Below are 23,297 nucleotides of genomic sequence, written 5' to 3' on the forward strand. Positions count from 1 at the left end.
TGGTGATGAAGGTTTGGGGGTGTTAGCCACAAGTGTCCCCCACTTTATTTTTGTTTCCCTGCACCTTTCCATTCTAGAGAAATTGGGGTTCAAGGTAGAGAAGCAGACAGCAGTCAAACAATGAAGCAGAAGCAGTCAAACAGTGCATCTCAACAAGCTAAGCTTGACAATTTAGTCTCTAGAAGAGGAAGGGCATACCCCAATACTGAACTGCACCATAAACTCCAGTCGCAATAAATATTCTTTGTGATGAGACCCTAAGGATCCTTAAATTTGAGATGACACTGAAAGCAGTCTTATGCATCTGAAAGATTGCAGAAAATATTATCATGCATGGTTCATTTATGGGAGCCATGTCACTATCTAACGCTTTGCATTGTGGAACAGAAATCTAAAAACAGTCCTGCTAGATTACAGGCAGACGCTGTTAAATTATAGGGTGAACCAAGAGGCTTCTGAAAAGGAACATAATGTATGACAATATACATACTATAAAGAAATAAGAATTATTTTATAGTTGCTTAAAATGTATTACAGAAACGACTCCAAGGTTGTTCTGAGAAAGCAGCAAATCTAGAAAACATTCTCTGCAGGTGAATCTTCCAAATACATGTGTTTGAATTACCACCTTAAAATGTTAAGTAAAACATTCAGTTCCATAAAAAAAATAGGATAATTCAGACACAATGACACAATAATATTTCTCATCTCTAAATGACCTTAACTCTAAATACCTGCACCAGCATAAGAAACCCATTGTTTTAACAAAACCTTCCTTTACTGCGGGTACAGAAACCACATACACTGAGAGTTGCAGTAAACAAAGTCATGCAGAGACTGGGATTTCTATTAATAACAGATGTCACAGCCATTTGGATGAAACATGTATCTGCCCAGAATTTCCAGGTAAACAGAATTTACTATGCAGGTTGCACAGAAGCAGAAGGGAGGGTGCGGCCCAAGTGTATCTTTTCCAGGGCTATTAGTTTAATGTGGAAATTTATTATACCTAAAAGCCAGTTAACAATTAAGCACTATAATCATTAGGTTGTGGCTGTAGTTGACAAAGATTTCCAGCAATTTAGAGTTACTGGCTAGGTACCAGGTTTCCGTAAATTGTATAAAAACAAGACAGTTTTGAATAAACAGGCATGTGATAGTAATATTCTGCTAAGCACACAAACAATATTCAGAAAACATGTGAGGTTGGGAATGACAATACTGTTCTACACCCACTAACTTTCAGGCCACATGTGGCTCTTAGCTTGTTCTAATGTGGTGTTTATTACTTCCGTGTTTCAATATTCACTTTCTCCTGCTTTATTACAAAGATTTTAAAGGCAAAGCGCTCAGCAGATGTTGTTTGGATCAGCGGTCGCCAACCTGTGGTCCACGAGAAAAATTACCTGGCTGGTGTCAGACCCCTATCTCCCATCACAGGCTCAGACGTGCTTGCAAAAGATGCTGGGGGGACAGTAGCGCAGGGCTGTGGACACAAAAAAAGTTGTTTCCATAAGGGGTACATGATCAGCAGGGTCAGGAGAAGGACCCGTATGGACACAACTTGTCCCCCCAGGATGTTTAGCAAGCAGGTCTGAGCCCGCGATGGGAGAATGGGCAGGGTCTGGCATCATGACGTCACTCTGGGGGAAGTTTCTTCCCGCTTGAGTGACACACCGCTCCCTGCACATGCGCAGGATTTAAAATTATGAATGTAGTGGTCCATCAGGTCTGAAAGGTTGGCGACAACTGGTTTAGATTACAATTATTAAAACAATGTTTTCTAGTGTTGTCCAAACAATATGTACTGTACTTAAACTCATAAGTTTTTCCCCCCACTAAGGCAATGTTTAAACTGGCAGGAAGTTTGCAGCGCATTACCACTTTCTTATCCCAGTGAACCACTGCCTTGGGGGAAATGCTACATATAGCCTCTACCCATGGCAGGCCAATAGAGAATGAAAAGGGGCGGCAGTGTGTAGTTTAGTACCACTCACTAATACCTCCTGTCAAATCTGCAAATGCACCAGCAAGGTGCCAGCCACAAGGAGCTGTGTTGGGTGGGGCTTAATGCATCTGCACCGCTTTCTTAAATGACTCCAATAATGTGTTTTATTGGTTTCATTTAAATGTATGCTCAGGGAACTAGCTTAACAACACCTTTTAAAACAGCAAATGGTCCATAAAATTGATAGCTTTTCAATAACTGTGCTGGAACTATTACATTCTTCATATATTGGCATGCAACACATGGCCAAGTCTTGCTTTTCTAAGTAATGAATGCTTTCTTTTTTCCCCGTCCCTTTTTGACTAGCTCCTTTTAGTTCATGGACACCAAGGATGAGTTTTGATGAGCACAAATGCTATATTGTAAAATTGAGTCCCAAATTGTTCTTTATTCATGTTTTTTTGATGTAGCTCATGGCTCAGTTACCATAGTGGTAACCCATGGAGAATGAACTTAATCATGTCTGAGGTTATACCTCCTGAAAAAGAAACATATTATCTGCGTGTATGAGAAACTCGCTGGTTTAAAGGTCTGAATGGTTTAGTGCTCCAGTTGGATGTACGGGTTGCAGATGGTTTTAATATATGTATATAGGGGGATAAGTAAACCTTCATAAATGTTAAGGTAAACCAAGTGTGCAGTAGCATAACACCATTTTTCATTGTGAATATTTTTGTAAAAACCATTCAATTTATTAAGTTAGTTATTCTGAGGTTTCATTATATTTCTAAGCAGAATGTAATATGGTTATGCTATTTTAATATATTTTTTTTCTGAGCAACTGGTTTACACTTTTAAGACATTTACCATGTTGCTGCATTTAGTGTCAACAATTACTGGGACGTAGTCTATTACACTGCCACTAGCCCTTGCAGGGCAGTGCCCTTTCCTTGTGTCTTGCTAAAGGCCACAGTTCTTTTAATCATAGTATTAAGCTGCACTTCCGAGTACTGTATACACTGTAAATGTGAGCTGTGTTAGACAATAATACTATGTTTAATATAAGGATATGACTGGCCAACGGTTGTTAGGGATGGTAAAAGAGTAAGGCTATGTACACGTCACATAATTCTTGTCCAAAAATCTCTGATATCAAAACTGGCATGTGTATTGTTCCGATGACCGTCCAGGCTGATCCACAGATAACGAACGATCACAATGAAAGTGAACTGGAGAGAGTGCAGTGGGGTGCCGCTCCGTCGTTCTCCCACTTCCCTGTCTTGCATGTACAGCACTCGTTCAGGCATCGTTCAGTCTTTTGTCGTTGGAATGGATCGTGGAAGATCCTTTCCAATGACAATTGTTGCATGTGTGCATGCAGTCTAAGTGTATACTGTGATGAGCAGTTCTGGGCATTGGACCTAAAAGGTGTCAACTAGGAGGTACACTATAGCCTTTCTTCAGATGTCTAAATAGCTAAACCATTTGCTCTAAGAGATGCTGGGACAAAGAAAATTATTAATGTAATTATTTACACAGTCTATGAGGCATTAGCAATATACTACAGAAACATTCTTATGTACAAGTGAATTTTAAGCCTTATACACAGTACATCCCGTTTGAGTAGCTTTATTTTTTTGGAAAAAATGTGAAAACGATCTTAACTATGCCAGTGCATTTGCGTTTTTTTTTTAGCTGACTGAAAGCCTGTAGTAGAAAGGCTAAGTCTTTTAAAGCACTATACGCAATACATTTTAGAAGACTAGATATTTGTTACATCTGAACTTCATTAAGCACTGATTTTTTGTTTGTTTTGGCTGTTTATTTGGTTCCAGTGACATACCACTTCTCCAGTCAAGGATCATTAAATATCGATAGAGCATAATTTTTCGGCAAAGCTAAAATGTGCCTAAAAGCAAGGCCACGGCTATAAGTTAATTGTCAGAAATACAGTCTATTTTACTTTGTGCTGGATTTTGTCTCCTAAACAAAAAATTGATGTATAGTTAGAACCCCCAGGATCTAAACACAATTCAACTTTTCAAGGCCAGTAAATAAAGCATGGGAAGCAAAGGGTCATCTTGACGGAAGGTTTCTGTAACTGAGCACAACTATTTTAATAGCAAGGGTTTAATATGATTTAGCACTTCTGTATATTACATTGTATCATTCTTATTGTATAATAGTATACCTGCTGCAAATTAGGATTGAGGATTAAAAATATTTGAAAAACCTAATCCCTCAACTCCCAATTAAGCTTTAACATATACATGACATTTTAAATAGTAATAGTTTTAAATTTCCATTTTTAGTAAAACAATACACGGTGACCCTGTCATGATGGTCCTGTGCTTATTTCAACTTTTATCACCACCATCAGGAAACCCAGCCTGAGAAATGCTTTGCTGGACAGTGTGCATGGACAGGAAGCAAATGCAAACTGGGCACAGGAGATCAGCAGCTATGAGATTCCACAAACTATGAACAAAGATATGAAAACCTTAATAGTTACATGTACTTTAAAGCAAACATCAAGGCAATCAATAAAACTGTATGTCTGCAATACATGTACATAATCCTAATGTTTTCTTTTAATGCAAGGACCCTGAAAGTACAGAAGAAACACCAGTTGACCTGCCAGAAATACACTCTCCTTTTAAATCACTATTGAGGGCTGACAACACACAGCGTATTTGTGGACTGAGGAATGTGAGACCTGGCAAGTTATCTTCTGATAAACTACTTAATCAACCCCACTGAGTTTATTGTTCATCTTCCAAGATAAGGGAATGCGAAAAAGACAGTTGGGGCTCCATTTAAAAAACTTGGAATGTGACATTTCCTCAAAAATTGTCTTGTGGGATTCAATTACTGCCATTAAAACACATGGGCCTAGAAGGATTCCCATGAGGGGAAGTTTTAATTCTGTTTTATAAATAAATTCCATAGAGATAGCACAGAAAATATGTGGTGGCCACTTCTGACATACTCAGGACACCTCTGACGAGATCAACATGGTTTTTTTTTGTACTTATGTTAGACCTTAAATAATAATAATAACGAATTAAATTACTAAGAAGCAGTACTCTATCTGCGGTGTATGAAACCATTTTGTTTCCACCTAAAAAAAAGGGGATAGATGGGATGAGTAGCAATATGCAATGCAATGCAACTCTAAACTAAAGTACAAATTAACAGTAAAAGGTCACGTTTAAAGTGCTTCTGTTTTAGCCCTTTAGAAGATACACTGTTTTAAACAATCAAAAGCAGATATACAGCTAAGAACGAAATTTACATTGTACTGAAAATCTTAAAAACAATAGATCTTGGTTATTTGTTAGCGAACTTGGAAGTTAGTATTATATAAGTTTTATTTTAAAAAGCACAAATAGAACATATAATTATTAGTACAATAAACATATTTATTGCAAAGGAAAACGAAAAGCAACCTTGCCTGCTCAACATTTTTGTTCTTTACATTTAACAAAAACCTTCATCCAAGCGGATGCTTTTATTACCTAAAATATTACTTAAAATATTGAAAGCAAGGCGAATGCAATTTCTTTTTATTGTAAATAAAAATAGTTTGTACTTTAACAGGCATTCTAACAAAAGTACAAATAAAAATCCAAAGGCTACCTGAAGAAACCTTTGCAGCCTTCACAAGTCATTGCATTGAAGTGGAATCCAGTTGCTTTGTCTCCACATACGCCACATATTCGGGGTATGTTTTTGTCAAATTCCATGTCAACATCAGGGATTGATGTTCCGGCAGCCATGTACTCCATTACTGAAACAGACAAATGCAATATGTTACTAAGAGATAAAAGTATTTGCAAGGTTGTATTTCAAAGAGATGTATTATTTTTGAGTCTTTTTGATTTATAGTGTATTTCAACCACTTTTGAGCCACTGGTATTTGCAAAAATGATAATGAATAATCATCAGAAATAAAACAATCTCCTCCACACAATTTCAATACAGCTTCAAAATTTGCTTCATTGTAAACTAGTCAATTATTTCACAGCTTCAGTCAGTCAGTTTTGATCCCTTCTTCTGCCTAATGGAAACCACTATTTTATGTATCCCATTTCTTTGTGATTTTGACCAAATAAATGGAATAAAAAGCTTGGTCGTCCTGTCAAAAATGTCATGTGTTTTGTCAGCTTTAGTGTAACAAGATTAGAATTCAATGTTAAGGAGACAGCAAATTTCAGGCAATTTCAAATGCTTTTCAAACAGCTCATGCAAAACAAAAAAACAAAATTGAAATAGCACTGCCAGTCGTATTGATAAATGTTATTGCTCTTATTATTATTTTTTTTGTAACCATATGTTTACAGCATTTTACCAACAAAAGTGTACAGAGCAGCAAAAATAAAACTAGCACAGATGGCTAATAATAATAATAAAAAAAAAAAAAAAAAATCCAGTAACAATCTAGAGCAATACCAATGTAGGAATAAAGTATCCATATACGTGTCTGTGTCCATGGCAGCCCTGACACATTCACACATGAGACCGACCATGACAGCTAACATTGTCTATATGACTCTGGAGTATAGTTACTGTAAAGTTTATAGAAAAAAGAAGTCTGACAAGATCTACTTTTATAATGTTTTATGTCATGTCTGGTGAAATACACTAAAATGATACCATTACAGGTTGTTGATTCAGTAATTTACTTACTATTTCCCAATAACCTTTACCTTATTTACTTTATTTATTTATTTAAACAATTTTATTTTACTGGCATAAGTGTGCCATTCCTAAAAAGTTTTTGCCTAGTGACTGTTACAAATTTACAAAACTTACAAATTTGTCAAATAAAATCCCAGTGGGCATAGCAAGAAGTTGCAGTGTTGTAGTGGTAAAGTTAACAAAGGGCGTAGGAGCGGAGGAGAGGGGGGTGCTGGGGAGAGTGTAAGTAGGTAGCTGTGCTGTTGTTGTGGTAGTGAAGCTACCTGGAGAATTTTCAGGAAGGGGGGTGGGGGTAATTGAGAAGATACATTAATGTAGCAACTAAGTTACCTAGGGTTGTATAAGGGGATTGATTGGTAGGAAGCTGCAACATTGCAGTAGTGGGAAAGTTATAGGGAAGGCAGGAGCAAAGAGGGAAATAAGCGTGGGGTAAAAAGATGGAGGTGAACCTATTACAGGAAGTTGTTTATTGCAATTGGAGCAAAAGTGGTAAATACTGTGAGGCCGGTCAGATGTAATGGTAGTACATATTACAGAATGTATGGCAGTACCATAGTATGATACTATTGCATAAATGATATAAATAATGTTTACACCATTCAAAGCCTAGTTTTATTGCATCCTAAAGAATTATTGAAGACCTTTGTATAAATAAATAATTATTCCATATATTTCGATGTTGCATTAATAATTTAAGAAACCAAATTGAACCCTAGTTCTCATTTCTTTACCTATATTTGCCTTTGGAGATTTTGTATGCATCTCAAGCATGTTGATATACCTTTTGGTATGACTTGCTTGTCCTGAGCTATATTTGTTACTTACAATTTGTACCTTGTTACATTTAGTGATAAAGCTTTGAAATGTATGGTTTACATAGTTTAATTCTAGGAGAGATAAACCTGTGTTTATTTCATTCATTTGATGGTGTTTTTTTTTTCACTCTGTGTATTTATTTTTAATGATCCTTTAAAAAAAGTTGAGACAAAATCCTAGTATTTGTCTTCAGTGTGCTCTCCAGCACTGTTACCCAAAAGGATAGATTACAACAAAAACAAAGCCACTACAGTATTGTTTCCCTTACTCTATACATCTGAAAATAGCTTGAAATATGTTTTGAGAAGACTATTCCTATTCCTTAAATCATGTGTTTATGAATAAATGATGTTCTGTTTACCATTGGAAAATTCCATTAACTATGAACAAATTCAATCACTGTGTTGTGTATCGCTATAAATCTATTTATGGGGAAAAACCTGGTAATTCAGACCTATAAAAATGCTTTGCCTAGCGTGTTAAGGCTGTAATAAAGCAAACTTGTGGAATTATCTTAAAAACCTTTCAGTCTTTCACTCCACTATCATCCTGGATTACTACTAAAAGTTGTCAGGGGAAGGATGAAGAAGCAAATGGAACCAAATCTTTCAATTTTGTGTGTAACTTATGTGAAGAAATTTCTTTTTATCTACAGTGAACATGCAGACTTCTAACATATTATGTTTTTACCTCCATTTAAAATATAAAAAGCTTTCCAGCCAGTTGGATTTCTACATATTTATGGCCGACAATATAAAATCTGATAAGAAACACGCTGCTACTTTCGCTGTATTTTTTACCTGTTGCTGGTAATCCATTTGTCCATTTATGCCTCCTAGTGCAAATGCAAAGCATGGAGGAATATTGGTCTCTACAAGGAATACAAACTTTTACTCAGTAACTGGGAACTCCTGCTCCCTTTAATGAATGTATCTCTGTTTTTGGAATGGATTGTACACTCCTGGGAGGGATAGGGACAGATAGAGGTTCAGACACAGACTCTGGAAACCGTAGGCTACCATTACAAACTGGCTTCTGGAATACAGTACATGATTTACCAAACATGTAAAAAGTTTGCAATATTTTTACAGATTTAAGGGGTAGAATATTATATAACAATTCAGTTATTCACATAAAAACCCTGCCCTTACAACACAAGTTTATACAGCTTTTCTGCATACAAGAAATAAAAGGATAAACAAAGTTAAATAAAAGAATGCATGCAGAAAATGATACAATAATAATGTATTACCTACCCAGTGATGCATGTTTACAAAACATTTAGTTTGCATAAAGTTATAAAATTTCTTGAACATTTGTTTGTTGATCAAGAAAAAGTACATGCAGTTCCATGCCATGTTAGCATACTGATTACCTAGTGTCATTAATTCTGTACCATGTGTTATGTGAAGGACCTTATAGTTGTCTACTCAACATATCTTTCACTATAACATATCAAACTTGCCCAAAAATTACAAGTGCAGATTCTAGAAACAATTGTTTGAAATTCAATGTCGTCCTGTAAATTACAACTTACACTGTAAATCCACCATCCCAAAAGCATACTGGTTGGTCTTTAGCTTTCATTAAACATTGGTTTTAGACTTGATTGTGCATTAAAACATTTTCTGTGCTGGATTCTATATGTGGCATGATTTTACGTGTGCAGTGTTACTATGTAGAAAAAATGTAATGAATAAACGGGTAATGTGTTAATGTATTTTCAATAACTCATGCCAAAAAAACTTTTATTTTTAAAATTTGCAACTTTTATTAAAGCGTACCTAAACTCAGAAACTTCACTTTACATAAAAGGTAAAAAATATAATAAAATCCTTTTATGCAAAGTAAAAATTCTAGTTTTTTTTTTTTTTAAAGGGTGCAGCACCGCCCCCTAATTCTCGACTGCCTAGGCGATCAAGAATGAATGGGAGCGCAATGCCTCCCAGGATACCTACGTCAGTCATCCCTGGAAGCTTTTGGGTGCTCCTTTTGCGCATGCCCGAGCATCTCGGGTATGCGCAGAAGGAGCTTTTTTTGCACAAACAGAAAAGTTTGTCAATCTCACGCATGCACAGTGAGATCGGTAATTTTCTTTTTCATCCTACGTCACACGATTTCGCGCCTGGGTCAGGTGACTTAGGATAAAGAACCAGGAAGAAAAGAAGAAGATGGCGGCACCCGGATGTCGGGATGAAACGGGACCTGATGCAAAACACCCCCTGGATGGACCAGACTGCCCTGCGGGATTGAAGGTATATGTTTTTTTTTTTTTGCCAGTTTTCAGTTTAGTTCCTATTTAAAATAAAATCTGGTGATCCTGCTTTTGTCCTTGTTCATGTACTTCCAGTCATACTGTGACAAAACTATGGCAATTAGTTTACACATACATATATGATAGTTTGAGACCTATTGTAGGAAGGTTGGAGGGCAGTAGTCGCTTGAGTATACTATTTGCTGTTTTTGGTCTATACTTTGGTGTGGAATATGTTTGGCAATCTGCATTTGAACACTCGGTGCATTTGCACAGCGGCTGTTAATTTTTGGCACCGTTTCAACCTAGATATTAATTGTAGCAAAACAGCAATAAAGCTGTTGCATCACAGTGTGTCCCATTTATTACAAAATTGTCCCAATAATGCTGTCATAATTCAGTCATTTATTTACTGAATGTTCACATAAACAGAATTCCACTCTTTACTTTCATGCTGCACAGAACAAAATGCAATCTCCACTGCGATCAAAGGCCACTTCAAGAGCTTTTATTACAGTGACTGATACCAATACCATCTACAAATGTGGCAATACTTCTCTAATGTTCACAACATCATTAGTACAGTAATCATTTAAAGAGGCACTGTTGGGTTTTTGAAATTATTATTTCCATCATTGCTGGCAGGCGGAGGAGATAACCACAGTGAGCAGACACACGCATCCAACACATCAGGGTACGTCAGATGCTGAAAATTGCAGTGGTTTTTCTAACTTTAAAAGTGACTGAAATAAACAGAGGTACTAATAATATATTATTGTATTCAAGCAGTGTTTTAAACATTGATTTTTGTGCTTTTAGGCAGATTTCCACTTTTGAAATGTGACACTTTTGGTGCACTTCAGTGCCATTCATTCTAAATGGCATCCCAAAGCACCTCTGAAGCATATCTGGAAAAAAAAACTTAAGTTGCAATGCACCACAAAAACAGCAACATGCTACCCTGAGTTCATTCAACAAAACAACATGCATGTTCAAATTGACATTCAGCATAGCCTGTGTTGTCCAGAGCAAATGTTTACATCTCTGCTGTAGGCTGTTTTCGAGTACAATATGTTTTCATATTTTTTAATCGAAAATAGTTAAAATGAAAAGATGAAAACTGTCTTTTAAAGAAAATAGGGCCAAAACCAAAAATGTGCACAAAAACAATAGTTAGGGGGAAAAAGGAGAATATGGGTTTGTTTATAAAAAAAATCAGGATCAATAAGAGTTTAAAATAGAAAGATTTTCTTTTAATTGTCAGATCAGATTATTTAGATAGTGGCATTACTACTGACTAGAGATGAAACAAAACAGAACAGAACAGATACAATGTATCTTTGATACATCTGTTTTTCTTGCACTGTCGGTTTTGATACCTATGAATTGCCTGAAAGTGCTTTTAGTGTAGGTGCAAACTACAGTCTAGTATGTATATTATGGAGGCTTAAAGAGGAACTAAACTCAAAATCCCCTAAAACACAAAAAATTCTCCCATTGAGTTTTGCGTCATTCCTGCATCCGTCTTCGGGCTGGCGCACGAGGAGCCGCCATCTTCGCCTCTTTTTCCGGGTTCTTCTTCCTACGTCACCCGCCCAGGCGCAAGATCGGGTGACGTAGGTAGAAGCTCCTTCGCTTCTGTCTTTAAGACTGAGTGGGAGCGCAGAGGCTTTGGGCTTTTTTCTGGGCACTGCATGTACAGCAAGTTCGGCACTTCTATAGTTATAGCAGGCTACGTCGCTCAGTTTGGGATCGAGTAAAGCCAAAAAGAGGAAAAAGATGGCGGTGCCCAGTGTGGAGGAAGGAGGAGTCTAGGACGGCACAGGACCTAATCGAGGCCAGGTATGGAGGGATTGGGGGCTTTGCAGAAGAAGATACAATGAGCACTATAGTTGGCCTGTCTTTTTAGGTGATATAACTTGAATATAAAAGAAAAGACAAACAAAAGTGTTTGCTTTGAAAATTGTAAGAACACAAAAGTTTTAAATAGAGACAACATTTCCATTATTTATATATATATATATATATATATATATATATATATTGTGACACCCAAGTGCCAGGTAACAAATGATTTATTCAAAATAATTACGGTTAAGACTTTCCCAAATCTGGAAAAAAAAGTGACATTAGGGTTTTCATCAAGATGCATCCATTTGGTTCCTGAATATCTACTGGTACAACCTTAAGGTTGGTCTGGATGTATGTACTCTAGAAGTATGGGTACTGCTATTATGATTGGGATTAGGCTCTTGCTGTCTAGGCTTACTATGAAGATTCTATTTATATCAGCCTCTAAATAGCCTAATATTTACCACTATGGCATTCTTAGAAAAGATTGGTTGAGTGTAATGTGGCATGTTTGACTTGGTGCCGAAAAATGTTTAATGCTCCGAGTTACACAGGAATTACAGTACATAGCAATTTCAGACCATATGGAAAACATCATCCTCTGGCTGCTTACATTTTGTTTTGTGGTTAGTATCCTAAAGCAAACCTGTGGTAATTCTGCTTACAGGCAACCGCTGTTTAAATAACAGGCCTCCATAATAACGCAGGCAGCAGTTGGCTTTGAGCATTAACTAATCCTCTACTGTGGTTTTCAATATCTCCTCAAATGTTTAGCCCAGGGTGAAAATCACTATATTGCAAATGTTTAACTAGTCACAATTTAACGGTTTAAGGATTAGATATTTTACATCTTAAAAGTATTTTAAGGTAGGTATTTTATATTTTATTACTTTTTTATCATTATATATGGACACTCAAAGTGCAGAAGCAGTGGACACCCCCAGTCATCTCAATCATGCAATGCTCAAAGAATTTGCAAAAAATCCAAAAGCTAAATTTTAGATTCTACAGGCTGCATTTAGCATGTTAAAATTGATGACGGTACAACTAGAAAAAGACTGAACATGTATAGCTTGTTTGAAAGGGTTGCCAGGAGAAAAACACTTACCTAAAAAGAACATTGCTACACAGCTAAGGTTTGCCAAGTTGCATCTAAACAAACTACAAGACCTCTAGACCTCATACCAGCTATCTTAGTGGTGGTGGTGGGAGGGTGATCACAAACCTATTAGTATGCCAAAATATTCTGAAGTCATATGTGAGGCCATTTGTGTGAAAGCTAAAACTTAGCTGAAAATGGGTCATGTAACAGGATAAAGATCCTAAGTACACTAGAAACTCTACAACAGAATAACTGAAAAAAAGCGTTATAGTGTGCAATGCCCCAAGTTCCAGACCTCAACCTGATTAAAATGCTGTGGAGGGACCTCAAAAAAGCTGTACATAAACAAAAATCTGTAAACCTCAAAGAAATGATGCTATGTTGTAAAGGAGAGTGGGAAAATTTGACTGCAACAATGTCAGAGACTGCTAAAGTCAGAAAACAAAGCTAATATATCATGGGACGTACATAGTTTTTTTTTTTTACACACGATCTCTCTATTTTGGCTTACTTTTTTGTTAATTATTGATACAGTGGAATTTATTGTGTGTTGTCTTACACATGACATTAAATCTAATGGAACTCGTGAAGGAGCAGATGATTTTTTTTATCATGCCCCGATACGTAAAAACTTAGAATTGAATAAATTAATCTAAGAATTATTTTTCCTCAAGAAAACAAAAACATTTTTATTTTTTTTTATAATAAGCAAGGCTCCTTGACCCTAACCACACTATTTTCATGCCAATGCTGCTATATCATACATAGTATGAGTGGGCAAGTCAGTATTTGAACTGATTAACCCTCCATACCAGTGTTTCTCTACCTGTTTTAACATGAGTAAACCTTTAAAATAAGGTTTTAGCTCTTTAGGGAACCCTTTCTATAAATACTATATCCACCCCACATCTATTTTCAGTACATTAGTGTGACTGTCACTAGGAAGAATGCCTCCTACATTGCTGGCCAGTTGGAAGAATGTCACCCAAATAGATAGTCATAAGGTCATTGTATCTGTTATTCCTAGTCATTCCTCAAAGAAACCCTATCAACCTCTGGGGAAATCATAGTGTTCCATGGAACCCTGATTGAGTAAAACTCATCTATACAGTTTCCTAATTCTAAATGCCAGTTCCCACTAAACATGGCCTTGATTAGGTCCCATACTGCCCTAGAACCCTCCTTCCTCTTGGGTGCCGCCATCTTCTTTCTTATCCTGCATACATCACCAGATCTCGCACTGGGACCAAGACCAGGTGACATATGCTGCTGTAAATGAAAGGGGGGACTGACTTCCCTCCACATTTATGGGAGCGGCACTTTTTTTTTTCAAATGCAAATTTCAATGACCCAGAAAAAGTAATATGAAAAAAGCTTGCATGTTTTTGCCTGGTATTTAGAGCGATGCAAGTCAGATACTGACAGGCCACTAGCTTTGCCATCACATGGGTAATAATGGCAGCCCACAACTTCCTCTCCCTATATATTTGCGTTAACAGACATTTCTTCGGGGCAAAGTGACAGTGGGGTTTATTGAGGCTTTAAAAAAATAATTCTTACTTTTCAAGGTATAATTCTGTTCATCTAGTGAATGTGGTAACAATTGTCTTTGCAAAAAATACCCAATTACAACAATCGATACACCTAATAAGACAGAATTATAGAGTTTTTTTTGTAGTGATGACCATTTTAGAAATGTTTTCACATATGATACGAATATGAATGCAGCACTGAATATTGTACAGACACACAAAGAGCTATAAATAATAATGAAAAAATATTTCCACTGATGTTTATGTGCTTCCAAAAACAATTGCAAAGGGAAAACTAGGCCCCCAGTGTAAGTAGTTCTAAAGAAACACAGCAACATTTTTAAAGTCACAATACCATGTGAAAACAAGTTTCCTACTCCAGAGTTATGTAATTTTAGCTGGAAGGAAAACACAAAGCTTATTCATTTTACTCAAGATATGTTGTGTATATGAACTGTGCTCTTTCTAGAAATTCTCATGTGTCAGCAAACACCCCACCCTTCCACCTATCAACAGCTTAGTTATGTGTTCAGGGATCTGACAAAGTCCATGCAAAGAGATTAGCTTTCAATGTGCAGTTCTATCTCACACGCATCAACATACCAAGCAAAGCAACAGCACGTGTGAGATTGGCTGTGTGCAAATAGCTCCAGTGCCAGCACTTTATATATTTATATATAGTAAACTGCACATTGAAAGCTGACCTCTTTGCATGGACATATATATATATACCCCCATGTAGGTGTAAATATTCTGGCACTTTTTTCGTACACTAAAAGCAAACAATTACAAAAAAAAATGTATGTAATATATTAAATAATATGTATGTATGTAATGTATAAAATATGATCAGCTGTAGAAACATGTGCTACACTTTTTGTGCAACAATGTGTGTGGTGTTAGGTCATTCATATGTTAAAAAAAAACAACATTTTATTCGTAATATTGTGTAATGTGTAGTGCATTATGTTGTATAAAAGGTGCCTCTGTGTGTGTGCACTGATAAAGCCATTGAAAATAAGTAGCATACATACAAATCCTGATGCAGCGCACTGCACATTGCACATGTTACCACATTGCGATAGGTGTGGAAAAATCACCAAAAGGTACAGTGGTTTATTTAAAGCTATAGTTTGGCTTTAAACTTAAAGCACAAAAACATTCATTTATTAATATTCCACAATAGACAAAAACACTATAAATTAATTTTGTTTGCAAAAAATGTCATTGCAAACCCAGGTATTATTTTGTAAATGTGACACCATAATTGAGCTGCATATAAGCCCGTGTTGAGAATAGAGCTGTAGGAGGGCCCCAGCAGGCCCACCCTGGAGGAGTTGGCTTTTACAGGACCAGTCAACCTGCACAAGGAGACCTAGCATCAGTGACTGGTCTTCCTTACAAAAAGTTTATGCACAAAGAAAAAGTTTCAAGTTCATTTACTGCATAGATCTAGGAGACTAAATACACAATACACCCCAAGATTCAAATCGGAATACACACTTGTATTTAAACATAATGTGATTTTTTTCTGAAATTCAGCTTCTCTAGGTGTGGAAATAGCAGTACCATCATAATACCCTCGATCAGCTGTTTTTAAACACATTAATTTTTTTTTTTTCCCCAAAAATGTGCATTCTAAGCTGACTAATCAATGCTGTTTTTGCTGGGCAAATAAGCAGCTGATTCAATCTCCATCTCTAACCACTTCACTGGTTTGTAATGTATGAAGAGAGCAGCGACGATTTAGTAACAGGAAGGGGGAAAGAGAGCGCTATGACGTGCGAGACCAAAACCTTTGCGAGAATCACCATGGCGGCACAGCAATGGGGAAAACTGGATTTCAGGGCACAGGTGAGAGCAGGATTTACCCCACTGATTATGCACCAATGTGTTGTTTAGAAGCTGAATAATAGTTTTTATAGTTACAGTTTTGTTTAGAGCATTTCTAATCTGAAGGACAAAAAAAGAAAAGTCTGCTCCAAGGTTAAATACTTTCTTCCTGTTTTCCCTCAACCATGTATTGTAGCCGACCCTGCAATGTTAAAATAAATAAATGCAACTACATACTTATCTTTCCCTGTAATGCTAGGTCTGGTCCAATGATTTTAGAGTTTCTCACTATTTTATTGTGTATTACTGGATTGGTGAGTCTGGAGGACAGTGTTAGATATAAAGTGAGCATAGCAGCAAGACTTTTTTTTTTTTTTTTTTAACCCATTGACAGGATTTCAATTGTTACCCAATGTCCAAAATAGAATTGTGCTTTATTATATTTCAATGATCATTCCTTAGATGTGGTGGCTGTGCTTTCTTTTTCAGGACCAATTTAAAGCCCACCGTCTTTGACCTTTATGTTGTTTTATAAGTTTGTTGTTGAGATGTGCTGCTTTAGACCCCCCATTTCATTTCTATATATATTCTATATATCTATGAACTGTTCCTGTGGAGGACGACCTGGCTGTCATTCTAAGACAAAGAGTGTAAGGCCTACAGAATACTTCCCTCTTGTCCACAGACCAAAAGAAGCAAAAAAAGAAAAAGGTTATATTTAGGAATGATATACATTTTTTACTAAATGATTTTAATTATTTAATAAGCCAGACAACAATGTGCAAGGTTATTATATTATTTCACATGCAATCTTTGAAAATTGATCTGCTGCTACAACATTCTGGAAATCACTGTTGTTTTTTTCCACTGCATACTGCTTATATTAGTTCATTCCCCATAAGGGTCAACAAATTTTATTTACAGTATTTTAAAATACACAAGAAAAACACCACTTTAACAATTTTACACATCAGGAACAAACTGCCCACGGACAGGTGCAGAAGCCACAGAAATGGCTATTAGTAACTATAAAAAGTGCAAAAAATATAGCGTTAGGGGCCCTAATGACATTTTTTAAATATTGGAAGCATTTTGCTATTTCAAAAATTATTATGGGGGTCTTCATTTTTTTGTGAACAGGTACAATTGTATGCCAAATAAAAGTTAAAGCAGACCTTGCAGTAAAATAAAAGTGATTAACCTAATATTTAGGCCCACATGCACTGTAAAAAAAAATCACTTTGTTTTTTTCCTACAAAGAAAACATGTCTAACAAAAGGGTAAACAACACTTTTTCAAGATAATCTGTAGCAGGGGTATAAAACTCTGTCCCGAGGGCCAAATCAGGCCCTAGGGTCCTTTTTTTGGCCCCCCAAAGAATTCCGAAAATGAACTGCATCTGGTCCTCCCGCCTGCGTTACCACCTCACATCATCATTTTCAATACATGCAATACATAGACATTATTCCTGTACACCCATCATGTGACACAAAGCCTAGGCTAACAGGGGCATTGTGTTTGTTTCAATCCATTAGAGACTGCATAGTGTAATATTTAGTGTCAGACAAACTTGTGGTGTGAGAGGATGAACAACACAGGCTGCATAGATAGAAATTAGTCTTTACAACCTTAAAGTATATAAAGAGGAGTTTGTTTTTATTAGTTATTGATGAAGTAGTAAACTTACTCAATACATTTCAGGTTTGGCCGCCGACTTGGTCTAAGTTTTTAATTTTGTCCCTCTGTGTATTTGAGATTGACACCCCCGTTCTATAGGATCAACAAAAGAGCCAAAAGCTTGCAAGAAGACACAATGTCCACTTGAATTACCTTAATAACCAAAACAAAAATTTGTTTTTTTAATTTGCATAAGCTTTGTTACATGTGTATGCCAATCCAGCCCCCCCCCCCCCCCCCCTATATACAGAAGCCCTGAATTTTGTTTTACAGTGAAAATTACTGAATTACTGAAAATATTTTACTCTGCATGGCTGAAAGGATTAATAATTATCTCCACCAATTTGATACACACTTCTACTAGTGGGGAACTATTTCTTAAGTGTTTCCTGGATCAACTTCCTGATCACTGGCAGAAGGTAAGGATACTGATTGTGTCCATTGCAATAGGAAAAATACAGAGAGGTAACATAGCAGGTACACTGATTAGGAAGGAAAAAATACTTCCCTAAAAATAAGTAGGAAAACTAATACAGTTGGAAAGTTTTATAAGAGTTCTTTTGTTGTATGTTATGCCAAACTATATTTACAGAAAACAGATTACTGTCGTTTTTATTGCTTGTTCACGCCAACAACACGGATGTATGGCCCAACCCAAGGAAGAGGTACATGTCATTATTTTGGTTTTATTTTACACTATTGAATTGGTGGGTTGATGCCATGGGGAGCCTAATGTGCAACATAATTTTTTTTTTAGAAAAATGTAAACTTGGGTCAAAGCCATGTTTATGTAAAGCTTTAATACTTAAAATCCCGAAAGCAAGAATTACAAAAAGGGCCGGTTGTTCTGACTACTGCTGACAGATAACATTTTCAGATGTTGGCAATGTTTGCTTACATATATATATATAATATATTTATTATATCTATTTCAGCACACAAAGAAACAGTATTACTATATAAATGCTGTAGAAAGAACGCTGGTGTAATAGAAGGCACTTGGTTATTCTCAGGCCAGGTAGCCATGAGAATAACCAAGCAGCACAAAAGATTTGATTTATTACTGATCCAAACCATTTATTGGGCAGTCATTGTAAATGTTGTTGGCACTTTTTTCACATTAATTACTTCTCCGGCCAAGAATATCCTGATCATGAGTGGTGTACTTCCCCAATACCTTTAGCTGAACAAATTCACCTTCAATTCGAAGAAAGATTCTAATTAGTTTAATATGAAATTCATAGCTATAATTTACCATTTTTTAACAGAACCTCTGTTTTGAATATATAAATACTTTACACCAAATTGTTATGGGTATTTAGCTTCTTTTTTTTTCATGGTAAAAACAGACAGCAGTAGCCAATGAAAGAGAGAAAGAATGTCACTTTGCCTGTCCTCCCTGTTTCAGGCCCAGCAGATAAAGCATCTGTAAAATACATTACACTAGTATATTGCTAGTCCAATGTACATACTTTACTCTGGAGGAAAGGCCAACAAATAACTCATGAATGACCAGTTCACTGTCTGTAGCAGAAAAACAAAATATGTATATACCTGGATTTTTTTATGACTGGCTCCTAAAATGTTCCCTGCTCTTTAAATAGGGCACAATATTAGACAAATTTCTTCTATTAAAGTAAACCAATAAACAAAATATTTATGGTTAGTTTTGGATAGAACAGTGGTGGCAAAAGTACCCGATAGACAAATGGCCCCTGGCATCATATTTAGTGATCTTATTTCTACATTACACTGTCAGGTAATAAAGATGTGCAAAAGGAAATGGTCACAGACTGCAAATGTGTTATACGAGCTGTTACAGACTTAAAGAGTAAAAAAACAAAATTACCAGAGGGAAAAAAAATTGGAAACACAGAAAATGTAAAAAGCAATGAAAAGATAAACCAAAACCAATAGAAGCCACTCCACTCCATTATATTTTTCTAGTAACGTGGGTAAGCACAAAAACAGACTTCTACCTACAAGTGTCCCAAGGGCAGCACAGTAAAGTATTTAAGGATGGCCAATTGGCATAGGGAAATGAATAAACCTGATTTTTACACGCTGTCCTAATTTGTCCATCTTAGCCTTAACACAGGAAAAGAAGATGAAAAGAAATCCAAGTAAACTGATGGTTACCACAACAGGATATCCGGTGAAATCTTTGAAATTTAGATACCTGTTCTTTTGATAACTTTCTGTAAAAGGAATTTCCTCTAACTTTACTTTGTTGTAAGTAGAGAGAAAGAGAAGGGAAATTTCCCCAATAACACTGAAACAATACTTGTTAGTTATGAACCTTCCCACCCTAATACCTCAAATGTTTTTGGATAGTGAATGGCCTGCAGTGATACCAGATAAACCAAGTAACATAAAATGCTCAAAGCTCCAACATTGTATTTATAGAAATTTAATCAAGACTCCAAAAATATACTAAGTTTCTTTAACTATACTTCCCATTCCTTTCCTTAAATCTTCTACTTACAACAAACTTTGTTTGTTTTGTCTGGTAAATGTTAGATAAAATATAAATACACCTATGTTGAACCAAACCAATAAAATCACCTGTTTTAAGACAACACCTTAGACCTCTGAGGGTTAGTAGTATTTGGCAAAAAGATGTTAGGAGCAGTAACACCACCTTCTCTGTTCTGCCTTTTTCTCATACTGAATTTTGCTAGCATCTAAAGATTCACTGACATCTAGCCACCCATATGCTCTAAAGATATTATTCACCAGACCAAACGGCCTTTTTCCTTTGCTCCATGGTCCAGTTCTGAAACTCACAGGCTCTTTCAGTGGTGGATAGGGATTGGAACGTGCACATCATAGATTTATGATGAACATTCTTTTCATGCACCAACCCATCCACATTACATAGGTACATAGTTACAAAGTAGGTTAGGTAAATCTATCAAGTTCAACCACTAGGGAAATAAACATATCCCAAAAATAAAACCCTATAGTTGGTCCAGAGAAAGGCAAAAAAAAAAACCTGGTACAAAAAAAATTCCTTCCTGATTCCATGAGGCAATCGGATGTTCCCTGGATCAACAGTCACTGTTATCTTTACTTTAAATCCTTAATACCCAGTTATATTCTGTGCTTCTAGAAAAACATCCAGCTTTTTCCTAAAGCAATTTACAGTAGTTGCTGAAACTATTTCCTAAAGGGAGCCGATTCCACATTTTTACAGACCTTACATGTGATCATATCCCCCCTTAAACGTCTCTTCTCAAGGAAGAATAGATTCAGTTCAGCTAATCTCTCCTCATAGCTGAGCTCCTCCATTCCTTTTATTAGTTTTGCCCTTCTCTGCACTCTCTCCAATTCCACAAGGTCCTTTTTCTGAACTGGTGCCCAAAACTGGACTGCATATTCCAGGCAGTTATTAAGTCTATGACCTACCAGAACCCCCCGGATCCTTTTTCATTTTTGACTGCCCCAAATGTATTCCCCCTAGACAGTATGAAGCATGTTGTTAGCTCCCAAGTGCATAATTTTACATTTATCAATATTAAATGTCATTTACCACTTGGCTGCCCAATCAAACAGTACATCCAGGTCTGCTTGTAGATTATAGACATCCTGTATGGACTTATTTCCATTACATAGTTTGGTCTCATCTGCAAACACAGAAATAGTACTTTTAATCCCAAACTCTATATCATTTATAAAGATGTTAAAAAGGAAAAGGTCCCAACACTGAACCCTGGGGTACACCACTAATAACCTTAGACCATTCAGAGTATGGATCATTAATCACTAATCTCTGGATGTGATCTTTAAGGAAGTTTTCTATCCATTTACGGATTTACTTTTCTAAACCTATCGACTCTAACTTGCCTGTTAATGGTCTGTGGTGTACGGTGTCACAATGCTTTGTGCCAGTACTTGTTTCCTTCTGTTAAATGAAAAACCTGGCCAGTATTTTACCCATACCTCTCTATACAAAATAAAAGTTTGACTAACAATGTAAAGCGCAGCACTGTGAATAGGTTAAGCACTAATTTAAAAGATAATACAACTGTCGACAGATCTACTCTTAGGATACAAAGGAGACTACATACAATATAGATAAAATACTAACTCTAAACATTAATAGGGATGGATGCAAAAGATACAATCTGCACGTGTCATTCTCCGTCTACAATTGAGGTCTGTAGAGAGATGCACACAGCACAATACTGAAAAACGAAGGATAACTCAGTTTACTCTTTAGTAAACTTATACAGGCGATATGATAGATACTCAAGCAGCTTTTACACCATTCTTTTTTAAGCCCTTTTACTTTTATTCCCACAAATCTTTCTCTTACTGGACAGGTGTCTGTGCCAAGGGGATAATAAAAAGCTTTAACAAAGATCAGTGTAAGTAGTAAAAACTGGGAACTTGCTGAGTCAGTGACCTGCAAGATAAGAACTGTTTATTGTACACCATAGCAGGAATCTGACATAAGTGCGGTAAACATGGTGAGGACATGTACATAATTGGACTAAACAGTTTGCTTAGAGGATTTTGTTTAGTCATTGCTTTCAAGAGTGACCAAAGAACATAGCAAGCCATCTAACAGCTCCTAGAACTACTTCACTAAACTACATTCACATTTAAAAATCCTTTATGTGGGTCTGTTACAACGTTTTGTATTTATACCCACAGGAGATGTACTTATGTAAAAACAATGCCAAAGATTTAGTAAGTAGAATTTTGGGTTTAAGAAACCACCCAAAAAATGCCAAACCAGTCATCTGTATGGAAGGCGTGTACTAATGCTGAGAACCACACCAAAAATGCAGCAAGCACACAGATTTTTAAAAGCAATGCGAATTGTGAATGTACACTAAGTGTTTATACAAGAAAAGCCACATACCTAGTCAAATGTCACTACTGCAAGATTAGATTTTATTTATTTTTTTTTTTTTACCATTAAAGAGTTGTTTTTTAAATGCACCAAATACTGCTCACCTTAAGAATGGGCCTAAAGGCCATGGGTCTGATTTATTAAAGCTCTCCAAGGCTAGAGAGGATACAGTTTTATCAGTGAACCTGGGTGATCCAAACAACCTGGAATGGATCTGATCCAGGATTGAAAACACAGCAATGACTGTGAAGAAATCCATTCTAGGTTTTTTGGATCACCCAGCTTGTTGTCAATGTTCTTCTAGGCTCCTAGAAGGAATTTTCAAAAGACCAAAACTTTTAGTTTGGTCTTGGCTTTTTTCTACTGGTGTGTAAACCACTTTTTTGTATTCCAAAGCCTAACTTGTTTTTATTTAAACATTCTTTGTTTATGTGAATATATTCACTTTGAATGTTATGAAAGCAACATGATCTCTGAAATTACATTCAGAAACTGCTTTCCTCAAAAACCGGTTACCTGCTCCACCCAACACCACAGCACGCAATAAGAATATAAATTTATTACAACATTAATAATTCTGAAAGGTGATAATAAATGATGACTAATGATTGATCATGATAAATACATGTTATACTTGAATAAAGTGCTTGAAAGGTTACCTTTATGCTGATCAAATCATCACTAAATAATTGTATGTTTAGTAAGGTGATTTGCTTAGCAGA

The 23,297-nt window shown here is 36.2% G+C and overlaps 1 protein-coding gene across 2 annotated transcripts in view; it reads right to left on the minus strand.

Moving 5' to 3' along the window:
• The window catches only part of VDR (vitamin D receptor), an 87,899-nt gene that overhangs the window by 34,197 nt on the left and 30,405 nt on the right, over positions 1–23,297 (minus strand). For both annotated transcript variants that reach the window (XM_072406632.1, XM_072406631.1), the window contains exon 2: positions 5,588–5,738. In XM_072406632.1, the coding sequence (XP_072262733.1) occupies positions 5,588–5,736 (149 nt within the window). In that variant the 5' untranslated portion in view covers positions 5,737–5,738. The remainder of the gene's footprint in view (positions 1–5,587; positions 5,739–23,297) is intronic.

Source organism: Pyxicephalus adspersus, chromosome 1, assembly GCF_032062135.1.
Source record: "Pyxicephalus adspersus chromosome 1, UCB_Pads_2.0, whole genome shotgun sequence".
NCBI lineage: Eukaryota > Metazoa > Chordata > Amphibia > Anura > Pyxicephalidae > Pyxicephalus > Pyxicephalus adspersus.